The sequence below is a fragment of the Lonchura striata genome, chromosome 3 (assembly GCF_050655825.1).
Source record: "Lonchura striata isolate lonStrDom1 chromosome 3, ASM5065582v1, whole genome shotgun sequence".
Taxonomy (NCBI): domain Eukaryota; kingdom Metazoa; phylum Chordata; class Aves; order Passeriformes; family Estrildidae; genus Lonchura; species Lonchura striata.
The window spans coordinates 107,822,633-107,835,170 of NC_140705.1; the positions used below are offsets into that span (position 1 = coordinate 107,822,633).

Here is a 12,538-nt window from a genome sequence, read left to right on the forward strand (position 1 = left end):
TTTATCACATTTAAGCTTCAAACACGGTAGAAACATCCCTGCTAACATTTGATGAACTCAAGAGAGACAGCAAGCCTGGGCAGAGGGCAGTGTGCAGCACAGCACAGTGCTTCCCTTCTGCAGGGCAGGGTGCCCTGGCCTCACAGGGGGCCTGGGCAAGATGCTGCCTTTGCAATTCCTCACTGCCTTGGAAAACACGTTGGCAAGCTAAGGGAGGGGATGTCCCTCTCTTCTTCAGGACTTCACCACTTTTAGTCTTTCTTCTGCTTTTCCTTCTCTCTCCCTGCAAGCTCACTGTGATTGATAAAGCATATCCATGTGCCCAGGTCTCTGGTGGGCTTTAGCTGTCACTATTTTCACTTTAGTCTGTCTCTCCTGATACCTCCTTGCAGTCTCATTTCTTCCCTTCCCTCACAGTCCTCTGTAGCACACAAGAGGCTGCAGTGAAGGTTCAACAGCAAAGGCTAGGCTGCCTTTTGGTGCCTGCAGTACTGGAGCTGGAGTCTCCAGGCTGAGCCTACTGAGTTAAAACCCACAGGCAGTGTACAAGTGCTGCAAATCATGATGCAGGCTCAGGTATTTTGCTTTTCCCAGTGCTTGCTAGTTCCCCCCCCCCCCCATCAGTGCTGTTCCTTCGTTTCTCCTTTCCACGTTCTGTGTTTTGCAGTGGCCCTGCCTGCCTTCCCTCTCCTCCCTTCTCCTTCCCCTCCTCTGCTTTACCAAATGCAGCACTTCAGCGTCACTGACTGACAGGGGATGCAGCAGCTTGGGCAGAGGAGATGGAGGTGGGGAAGGAAGAGGAGGAAAAGCTGCTCTCAACAAAGGAGGCAGCAGAAACACTGAAAGACAAGCTTTCTCCCCGAAGTGAATCCCAGTCATCCTTTGTTAGGGCAACAAATCAAGATGTGGTCTCTAACTCAGTTCAGTGAGAGGACTCTGATTGCTCCCTGTACTCCTACAGTGCCCCTCCAGTAAAAAGAGCTCAAATGTATAGCTCAGGTTCACCATAACCTGGACTGAATCAGCAGAATGGGTGATCAGCTACCCCCACGCTGCTAGGCACTGAGTGACTAAGTGACAGCACAACAAAAACTCACTACATTGCTCACAGCTAGAAAAAATCCTGGCTCTTAAGAGATGTAAAGGTTATGAATGTAGGGGATAAGAATCACAGGGCAATTGGCTACTTTTATGTCTTTATTCTAGGACACCTATTATTTCCAGGGTTAATCTTTGCCATTTTCTAAAAGGACACTGGTATTTCATGGTTAATGCAACAGATTTTGCTCACAACTTCCTCTGATTGCGAAATAATTACAGAAGCACGTGTTGCCCTGTAGCAGTGTGGATTTTTCTGTTACATGAGGCTGTTATCACCAAATGCCAAATGCATCTTGAAAGGCTTTTTGTAGGGTTCTGCTGAATAAGCACACTTCTGAACAATCACTTTTCTGCAGCATGCCCTGCTTCTGCCAACTGCTGATTACCCTCCTACTAACCACAAGTGACATGTCCACACTACAGATTGGAGTAAACAGTAAGGATACTGCATTTACCTTGAAATTAATTAAATAATGCACTTAAGGAAGCTCAGCAGCAAAGTCTGATTAATTCTGGAAACTTCTTAGGGCATTCAGAAATAATAGGCAGAAATGCTTTGCTAAATAGAGACAAGCATCAGAGACAACCTCACTTTGGAATCAGAGTCTTATGCAAAGACAGTGAGAATTTCATTTAATGTGATTATTAAAATCCATTTGTAAAGGATAGAGTCTAGTCTACCTATACAAATTCTCCAAAAATGAGATGACTTTGCAAATACAACAAAAAAGCAACCTTTCAGGAATGAAATTAAATGTTTTTTTGTACATGTCTTTCCAATACAAGCCCCAAAGGAAAGAACGAGCTAATCTGTGCCACCTATTTGGAAGGAGAGAGCTCCCTGCAGCTCATCAGGTGTTTGAACTAAACATTTGCAAAGGAAGTTTTGATTTTCATTACTAAAAATAATCCCCAGCTTGTACATGAGGCTTATTTTGTAGTCTTCCATAATGTCGTTCCTGCACTGTTTTCTGGGAACCTTATGAGCTAACAGTTGAAGAGGTTTTGTCAGACTCTAAGGAAATAAAGGCACAGGTAGAAATTTCATGACCTTCTAAAAGTGGGACTTCAGGAGTGGCTAATGTTCACTTTCTTTATTATTGAAAATTGAAAATAAGTCACTTTTTTTCCTCATCTAATTTAAATTGAAATATGGCTCTCCTATTCTAAAACAAAAATAGCCTCACACAAGTATCAGTTACTGAGTATCACATCACTGCAGGCAAGGGAGTTCAGTCCAGTGTCACCATAGAAGTGGTTTAGGTTTTGTTTGTTTTGCATGCAGACGAGGTCAAAAATACTTTTGAAAAAGCTTCCCATAGGCACCCTCTATTCCCTGAAATGAAAAGCCATCAATTCAGGAGTCCAGCTGTCAGCATAAGGCACACTAAATCAGCAGAGCAGATTCGCTGTCCCCTCTCAGCCTTCGTAGCCCGCTGGGCTGTCCCGGTGTCGCTGTGCCAGCCTCCACCTCAGCTTCTGCCAGAGCTCTCAGCGCCGTCTCTCACACTCTGCCTCTGTTTGCAAGAGCCAAGGTACATCTCCAGACCTGAAGAAGAAACCAAATTCATTTGCAGAGGTTACCCTCAGACCTTCTCGAGTGAGCGGGTGAGTGAATTTGCACCCAGCACTCCGCAGCTGTGTTGGTGCAGGACGTGAAATGCCTCTGTGTGGCTGACAAGGGGCTGGGCTGCCCACAGGAGTTTGAAGGAAAAATGATTCCCACTCACCTTTTGAGTTGGTTTGGGATTTTTTTTTTTTTTTTTTTTTTTTTTACTATTTATAATACGCTTGAGTTTTAAAAATAAGCCTGTCCTCATTGCTCCTTAGAGGCTGACTCAGTACCAGCACCACTGACAGAGAGGGCCATACTTAGAGGTACTTGTCATCTTTGGGAGGAAAATCACTGGGCAAAACCAGAAGTGCCAGTGCTAGCCAGGAGGTGGCAGAGGAGTTAGTCTACCTTGTACACCAGTTTCTGCATTGTTTTGGCAAAAAGACAAATAGAAACTGAGGAAAGACAACAAAACCCAGTCCCACCCTCCATCTTCAGGAATAAGAGGATGAAACCCTTAATCACATTCCTGCTTGTATTTCTACTAATTGCTCCTCTTCCTGAGACCTGACTTTATGAAATTATGCATGCACACCAAGCAGATGAGTTTCCATAGAAACTCAGGAGCTGAACTTTCATTAGAAAAATCTTTAAAAAAAAAAAATCTTCCAGATAAAAATGCAAATTGCCTGTCAGTGGGTGGCTTTCTGAATTTAGATATAATTTTTTTTCTTTTGTACTGTAGGCAGATTCCAGCTGGACCTACATAGCAACAACATGCAGGCATTGTTTATAGCAAGCCAGACTCCATGGGGAAATGAGAAATTCAGTAGCAAGGAGAAGCTCTCAAGTGCAAATACCTCAGAGAAACAAAAACTCAAGTGCTCAGTGCTACGTCTTCCTGAGGCTTGAGGTTTGCTCAGCCTCCAGCTCTCAAAATGCTTGTGGTTTGCAAGGAGCCATGTGGGGAGGAGGGGAGAGAGGAAATGCAAAACCAGAAACTCTCCTGCACACAGAATGAATGATGTTCAACCTGTCCTTTAAACATCAGCAGCATATTTGTGCCACTTCAGTTAAGCCTTGCTAAAGGGCTGACACCATCTGTCACAGCTCACTCTGGGCAAAGGAGAAGGTCTGTGCTGGGCTGGGGAGTGTTGGCAGACCTGGGCTGGCCAAACCCCAAAACCTTCACTTGGGCTGAGCCTGGAGCCCAGTGCCATGTGCCCACGCTGCGTGGAAGTCCAGGCATGCATGCAGGAAGAGGGCATGGGGCTGTTCCTCATCAGAAGGGGGAAGTAGGATGGTGGCATGCCTGGGAAGGGCCACAGACCTGGGCAGCACTTGGCACCAGCAGCTGTGTGTGTAAGCAAGGAGGAGGTGAAAATCTCAAACTGCTTTAGCAAATGTTTCCTCCAAAAACATAGCAGTTTTTCACTTGTGCAGTATATTGTAGCATCAACGGGAGGCCTTCCCCTGGCTTTGGGGAGCCTGGAATAGCTCTCTCTGTGGATTCACAGATATTTTCTCTGCCAAATGGCAAGCTTGAAAGAGCTGAATACCAAAGAGAAAATTTTCACATGAGCTGTCCTTCCTGGTGGGCATCTGTCCTGGTGGGCACACAGCTGGATGTGCAGAACACAGTGCTCCAGCACAGGCACAGCAAACACTGGGAAGCCATGGCAGGGAAGCCACACCAGGCTGTGGTTCTTGCCCAGCAAGGATGCTGGGGCATGCAAGGGAGCTGTGCTGCACGAGCAGTTTACGACGAGGTGGATTTCACTGCAGCATTGTTGAGAGGCGCGAGATGTCAGCCGGGCAGGGAATTCCCTCCTCGTTGGAGAGAGGATGACAGGCAGCAGCTGCATGGGCTGCTGGCCCCTGAGCCTGCAGGGCCAGCAGCCCTCTGAGAGCACTGAGAGGTTCCATGCTGCTTAGTGTCAGGCTGAGGACAGCGCTGGCTCCCCTGCCACCAGAGAGCACAATCGGCTCTGCTCCATCAGCACAACAGGAAGAGATTTTAGGAAGAGTGGGTTTGTGGTTGAGGACAAACTTTGAGCTAAGATAGCTCCTGCCTATTCTTGGCTCAGCAGCAGATTTGCTGTGGCCACACTACTTGCCCTTTCTATGCCTCATTATCCCTGTCAAGCAGTTGACTCAAATTATAATTGCACAAATTCCTTCCAGTCTGGCATTTCGTGCCTGCAGTTATCTCCAGGCAGCTACCTCCAGGGGAACCAGCCTCTGCCACCAGGGAACCCCCGTGCCACCTATGCCTGCTCTCAGGGGGATTGTAACATTAGACCCTGTTGCCTTGTCGTTTTCCTACATAGAGAGGAACTAAAGAAAAAAACACCCCCACTGCATCTCTAAACGATCAGATTTGATACTGAGTTGATTATTCAGGTCAAGGTTATGGGCAAGAAGGAGGCAGTGAAGTTTTTCATAGCACCGCCAATATTTGATTAAATGGCCGTTTCTTAATTTTTCTCTCAGGGAAATGAATGTGTTTCTGTAGGTATTAGTACTATCACTGGTCTTAAGGATGCTGATGCACTCTGTGTTTAATGGTACTTTTGTAAAAGCAAACAAAATAAACCAGAGGAAAAATATTCATTATTTCTTCAAGCATCACCATTCTTTCATAAGAAATTTACTTGGGTTCTAGTTGTGAGAGATTTCAGGTTTGTTACATCTTTTCATATGCACTAAAGGCAATTAGATTAAAAATTAAGCTAATGCTTTTCCTCGTATATATATGCATCCACCTACTATGTTGTCCCAGGAAAAGCATGAAGTCAGGCAGTCATCTCACCTGCTAGCATTTCCATGGGTGAATGTGGGCAGAGGCCATGCAGAGCTTGGCAGGTGACATGGCAGTGCTGGCTGCTTCTTCCAGAGGCCACACCTGGATGAAACTGGTGGAAGGTTCATCCTGGTTGTGTGCACCTTCAGGAGGAAGCAGAGAAATGCCACGGATATGCTGTGGCCTGCAAGACCATCTGGGCTGGTTGACTGCTGTGTAATTAACAGGGAGCCTGGCTCATTAGGTGCTTTGTGGGTTCAGACACATCCATGAGAGCCCTATAGGAAAACATGTTCTTCCTAACACTTCTTTCATCCTCCCCCTCCCGTTCCTTCCAGATGGTTACACCCACTTGTGTCTTTTCTTACCCTAAGGACAGCTTTTTAAACAAGGTTCCTCCATCCTTCTCTTCCCCCACGCTGCTTTAGGATCTACATTGAAGTGCAGGGGGACAGAGTTATTTCCCATGCTGTTACATACAGCCTGCCCATAGAAGGCTGGAAGGAGACCACATCCCTCTGCCCCCGTTTGTTGAGAAGAAAGATCTCCATGTGGTCAGGATGTAGGAGATGAGAGACTTTACTTCAGCCTCAGCTGGGTGTTGCAGATGTGCAGGAATGAATTCAGATGCTGGCTGTAGACAAACCTATGTATATTTTCTGGGCAAGGAGGGAGGGATGTTTCCAGGGCCCGTAACCTTTCTTCTGTACAGCACCAGTGAACACTCTCCCACTAACACACAGCAGGAGCACTTGCAGAGCTGAATCTGAATATGCTTTAAAAATTCATTTTTACTATTATTTTTTAAAGTATGCATCCCTATCAAAAACCACAGAACTTAACAACTGATCACTTTTATTCTTCAGAAATAGGTGGAGATGCCCCCTCCGTGGGACTCCTGTGCCTGCACTCGTGGGGCAGCTCGGTGGGAGCTTGGAGTGCTTCATTTCTTCCTCCCTTCTGCCCTGCTGTTAACTGCTCCTCACTTGTTTCTTGGCAGGGCCTGGTGCTGAGCAGACTTGGGCGGAGGGAGCTGGCCCAGAAAGTGCTCAGAGATGCCATCCGCATCCAGAGCACCAGCCACACCGCCTGGAACAGCCTTGGAGAGGTCCTGCAAGCTCAGGGGAGAAACGAAGCGGCCATCGAATGTTTCCTTACCGCCCTGGACCTGGAATCCAGCAGCCCTGTCATTCCCTTCACCGTCATACCCAGGGAGCTCTGAAGCTTCTCCCTGCACCTAAGCACTTTCATTGCGTGCACAGACACCAAAACCAAGCAGATAAAGAAAAAAGGAGCCCAGCAGAAAAGTGCCACCTAGAACTGGGCTAAGTAATTCCAGGACGGGGCTCAGGTCTACAGGCTTAGCTTAGACAAGCCAAACTGTAGAAGAATTTGCAACAGGCAGAAACAGAGAATGCCTTTTTCTTCACAGGTGCCTGGCTAACCTCCTGTTCAAATTAATAGCAGGGCTTGTTTCAAAGTGCTGGTTCAAGGTGACTATAGAAAGATTGTGCTAGGGTACAGCTGTTCAAAGCACTTGCACCTTTCAGTTTTCATTGAAAATAAACCCCCACAAGCCCTGAATTAAAGCCCAGACCTGCTCTAAATAGGAGTAAACTCACCAACTAACTTGACCAAGTTGTGTTTAAGTATGTGGCTGTCTCCCCACAGATCTGACAGGACAAGGATGACAGTTGCACCAAATAGACATGCAATACATGTTGTTTACAAAATATTTCATCTATTTTGATTATCCTTTTTCCTGCCTTGCTTTTATATACTGTATATGCTCACTATATTTAGTGTAGCACTTGCCTAGAACAATTTAAAATTAAATTTTCATTTAAATTAAAAATACTATTTTAAAAATAAAGCTGCTATTGCAGTATAATTCACAAAACATAAAGACCAAAGACCAAATCAGTTCACACTTGAACTAGTATTAAAAACACATAAATATCTCCACTTACGTATTTATTTAAAGGCCTTACATGAAGAAACTAATTATAAGCTCTGAGCTTCATTCTTATTAATCACCTATGGCATCAGTTTAGTGAGGAATATAGTGTTGACCAGTGTATAGTGACTGAACTCTGTGCTTTACCACATTACTACTCGTGGCACAAAACATTTTCATACCCAGCTTTTGATGATGCAGAAGAAGGCAGCGGTCTTTTAAGGGAAAGTGTGCTGAACACAGTATGGGTGTATATGAATTTCTTCTTCCTTAAAACTAAATCTTTGGATTGTCCATAGAAATTTCACATTAGAGGTACGGAGCTGAGCCTTCAGTGGCATCATTTTGTGTCTCCTATCAGAAGTAGGAGTGAGGAGGTTCTGATGCACACAGCCTCCCTGTGCTGGCACGGCCAGGGAGGGGACGCAGCTGCACAGCCCCCGCTGAGCTGCTCCTTGGCTCTTTGTGACCTCCCCAGGGCCTTGGCAGCGAGGTGAGGCTAGACTGTGCTGTCACACGAGAGCCAGCCCTGTGCAGACCAGTCCCAAGGTAAAGATGATGCAGCAATTTGCTGCACTTTTCTACCAAAAAAAAAAAGGTTGGGGCTTTGTGCCCATTTTTGTCCAAAGATTTGCGACTATTTCATAAGTAAGTTTGCACTAAAGCACACATTGTACTATAATTCTGTCCAGTATTGTGATCCACAACTAGTTCACTCTGGAAATAATAATATCCTCAGGCAATAAATAAGATAGGGTTGTTTCTTACGGAGCCTGAGGCTCTGGCAGCAGACTTGAAGTCAGCGTTGTTTACAGTTATTTGGAAATCTGCAGGCTAATGGAGAGCTGGGCCCTTGTGCTGCTCCCAGCCCACACCATCAGAGAACTCCCATCCCCAGCCTTCCCTCTGCACCAAGGGAAGCACACTGCTCTCAGGTTCCTCACAGCAGCCTGGTGGACTCAGGCCAATATTTTTATTTTTTTCCCCTTAAATGATGCAGATGCAATTGCCCAGTTTATTTATCTGTTCACTGAGGGATTCCAGATCTGATCTAGGCTGATTTCACTCCATGTGAAAGCAGCCCAGCCATGAAAGGTGCTCAACCCATGAGTCCTTTGGCTTTCCAGTGCCGCACAGGCACCCGAAAGGACTTTCTTAGGCCAGGGGCAGGTTTCCAAGGAGACTGTGTTCCCCAGCCACATTCCTTGTTTGCAATAGCACCAGCAGCAGAGGCAGGAGTAGGTGTTAAAGTACCAGAATTAAAGGAGTTTCATGAAGACAAAACGATGCAGCCGAGACACGTTTTGCTGCGAAGGATGCTCTGGAGTCAGCTCGCTCTGCACTGCAGCGGGGAGAGAGGGACGGGGAGGGGAGAGATGCTGTTGTTGACATAATATGTAAATTGTTACCCAGGTGTTTTAAGCCCTGTTTCACAGTCAGATGCAATCTGACAATAGACTTAAGCAGAGATATATATGGATAGATATTATCTTCTGGTGTTTGTTCTGCTCCATGGTTCCCAGGGTGGGAGCAGAGCTTCTGTGCAAGACACAGAGCAAGAGCCGTCAGCGCTCCGCTCTGCGATGTATATTTGCAAAGCACTGCCATAGCAACTTCTGTGTACTGGGCAGCTATTTCAGCACAAGCTCAGCATCCACCTCTGCCACCGAGGAGCTGCTTTAAGAGGTCTGTAACGTAGCTGGTCTGTGACCTGGCAGGAGGGTGCCTGTTTCCCAGCAGCAGCTGAAAAGCAAACACTCACAGATCCATTCGCTTCTGCAGGCGTAGCTTGCAAACAGCCACCAGCCCATCACATTTGTTGTGATCAGGAAAACTTCATCCTGATGATAATCAGACTTGCCACAGCGCTCATCTTCCTGGAAGAGGGGCAAATGTTCATGAATAGTTTGAGTGCATCAACAAGTGCGATGTTGCCAGGGTGGTCCCATCTTGGATGCATTAATGAGCATTGCTGGCATTGGAATCTCAGTCCTAAAAGCCTCTGCTCCATGTGTGGCAGGGAAGATGTATGTGAGTAAAGGCCATCATCAACAGGAATCTGAGGGCTGTGGTACCCTCTACCAGCTCACCACACCACAGCCCCCGCGACAATTGCAGACGAAGTACTTTGCCTACATTCTGCACTCAATCCTGAGATTTCCTGCATGCTTCTCAGAGATGCAAAGCACCTCTTGGCTGGAAGAGTATTGTATTGGCTTGAAATGCTCTGTACAATGTGGGAAAGAGAATGGTTGTTGCAAACTTACAAGTACTTTGGGGTAAATCCTCCAGCTGTATTTGTTAATCATGCTCATCAAAACAGCAGACTTCCCAAACTTACATGCTTCCTCTCTCACTCAGCATGGATTTTGTTCACACTTCCAGATACAGAAAAACAAAGACAACTGCTTCAGAAAAACCTATGTATTGTAGTATTTATTTAGATAGCAATGTTGATGAATCTGATAGACGTCCCTGAGCTCAGTAATATGCATGGCAGGGAGCATGGCATGCTTAATGCTCAGGGTTTGAGATTTAAGAACAGAAGATTTACATCCCATCTCTCATATGATTATTAGAGATCTTAAGTAATGGAAGTTTGGGGACCAATAACTTTGGGGAACCCATTCTGCAAGTTTTTAGCACTGACTTTAGTCTTAACAGAGTTTTGTCATTCATTCATTTTGAAAGAGGACAATAAAAAGCCCACATCATTGCCTAAAGTATCACGCTCTTGTTCTACCACAAGGTTCTTTTTCCATTTTTTTGGCAGAGTGCATGCAAAAAGAAAAAATAATTACCTTCTATTTTCCTGTTGTGCAGTAAAGAAGTGGTATGTGCCGTTGCCTTTGACCAACAAGGAGGATTGCATATTGTAACAAAAGTGACTCTGCCTCCGGGAGAACAGAAGGAAAAGCCCAACAGGCCAGGGCACAGCTCCCCTCCCTGCTTCCTGCTGTGTGAGGTGTCATTAGCACCCCTGAGCAGTTGGTTGGGAGCATTCCCCAGCTGAGCTCTGCCCACCCGTGTGCTCGTTCCGCACGGGGAGTGCAGCGGAGCTGCGGATCCTGCACGGACCCGGCCGTTTCTATGGGAAACACTCCGTGCTGCTGATTATCACAATGCTTCAGAAGTGCTAATTATCTTTTCTTGGTAATGACTAATAAATCCAAATGGAGAACAGTCCTGGAGGGTGTTTACTTGAAAATTCACTGGCTGGCTACCAAAGCAGGCACAGCGCTGGCTGCTGCAGTTTGAATTACAGTTATTTTGTCCAAAAAATGTTCCATTTTCAGGGAGTCTTGGTAAAGAATGAGTTTGGCTAGTTTGTATTTCTTTTTAATGACAGCAGAGTGGGAAACAATCCTTTGTAGTGAGGAGACATCACTGCCATGATCATTTTTCAACCAAACTAACAGAGATTTGATAGTTGCAGTTCAGCCTACAAGAGGGAGGCTTCCCAAAGCAACCGTGCTGCAGCAATAATTCCCTCTGACTCAGTTGTATTACAGGCATATTTGACAATCATGCGATGGGCATGTGGAGCTGAGATGCCTCTCCCTCCTTATTTGGCTAAGGGGAGCTGCTTTGTGCCCAGAGGGACAGCTGTGGCACACATCTGGGTGCCTGTCAGTGCTGCCCTGGCGCCTGCAGGGTGGCTGCTACCACCAGCCCAGTGGGTCTTGTACCCTCTCTGCATCACACAGACATTTAACATTCCCTTTCTGTTTAAATGGGAAGAAAATAAGCCTTTTTGCCCCTCTTTTTTGCTGGAAGGCACTCCAGTTGGTCTGGGAGCTCCACCTTTATTAAGTAATCACTTCTTCCCTTACAGAGAACCAAGTTATTACCAAGTAACCCGTCACTTGTGCTGGCTCAGTGACCCTCAGACTAAGCCTGGCTCCAAGGGAAGGTTTCCTTGCTGCTGAGTTGTTGTTCAGTGCTGCAGGATATCAGTGCATGATCAGACAGATTGTTGTTTTCCCAGGTTGTTTTCCCAGAAATGGAAAGCTAAATCGCCTATCAGTCAGTGATGCTGGCAGGAGGGGAGGTAACCACTGACCCAGCAGTTGCCATGATGGGTCCTCCAACTTTGCTTCTCATGAACTGGCTTGTGCCTGCAGCTCCAGCAGACCAAGGCAGGTTCCCAGGATCCTAAAAGATCCAGCTCGTTTTCCCACAGAAGCACATGCCAGTCAGTGGCTTAAACAACTGTTGGGGATGGAAAATTGCACCATTGCATTGATGATAGAAGTAAAGAACCTCCCTGAGCCAGTGCACAGAGAGGTGCTCAGCCTTTGCACATCCAAGCATGTCCTACATGCCACTCTGATACTGCTGTCACGGGTGTCAGAATCAGCTTTCCATGTAACTTAACTTCTTTTGTCATTGTATGATATTTCTACCAAATTTAATAAAATTGACCCTGTGAAAAATGAAAAATGCTCCTTATATTTCCTGCTGATTTTATTCATGCCACAGATGCTTCAAGCATGATGAAATGTCCAGTTGTTATATTAACTGGAACCCAGTGTGCCTAGGAGTTACCAGTTGCAAAGGGTATTTTGGCCTACATCCTGTAGTTCATGGGAAAAACGAGAGTGAGCATGCAAGCAGCATGCCTTTAGAGAGGAACAGAGCCAGGAAAATGGAGCAATGTAGCTTCAGATGTTTGGATTTGTGGAGATTTAAGCAAGCATCATGCTTTTCTTGTGCTTCATCCAGTAAAAATAAACAAAGGTAGTGTGAGAAACTCTAACATCGAGGTAATATGCAAATACTATGCTGTCAAGTTTAGGGACTTACCTTACTTTGGCCACAATGCCATTAATCATCTTTTTTTGCTACAAACAGTTACTCCTGTGGTTATTTGTAAATAAAATGTCTCCATTCAAGAGCTTCCAGAGCATTCTGTGCATTTACGCATTCATCTTTTTGGGTAGGTTTTAAGAGGGCCTGCTGAAAAAGCCTATCCCTTAGCTTCATACTCAAATGAGATTAAGAATGAGGTTTTTGAAGAACATTTCTTCATAACTGTGGCTGCTTTGGTTTATGAGTGTACTCAGCATAACTCAGGCAGAATGAGGTTCCTCTGTGGTGAAATAACATTTAAGTCCTTCAG

The 12,538-nt window shown here is 45.7% G+C and overlaps 1 protein-coding gene and 1 long non-coding RNA gene across 7 annotated transcripts in view; one reads left to right on the forward strand and one right to left on the reverse strand.

Moving 5' to 3' along the window:
• TTC7A (tetratricopeptide repeat domain 7A) overlaps positions 1 to 12,313 on the forward strand; it is a 199,630-nt gene extending 187,317 nt beyond the window's left edge. For all 6 annotated transcript variants that reach the window (XM_085577185.1, XM_085577184.1, XM_085577187.1 and 3 more), the window contains one exon: positions 6,460 to 12,313. In XM_085577185.1, coding sequence (XP_085433311.1) covers positions 6,460 to 6,681 — 222 coding nt within the window. In that variant the 3' untranslated portion in view covers positions 6,682 to 12,313. The remainder of the gene's footprint in view (positions 1 to 6,459) is intronic.
• LOC110482856 (uncharacterized) lies at positions 1,185 to 10,354 on the reverse strand. The gene is made up of 2 exons (XR_002467469.4): positions 10,218 to 10,354; positions 1,185 to 2,650 (listed from the first exon to the last, which is right to left on the reverse strand). It is a non-coding gene; the product is annotated as an uncharacterized LOC110482856 (long non-coding RNA).
• Positions 12,314 to 12,538: the final 225 nt, after the last annotated feature.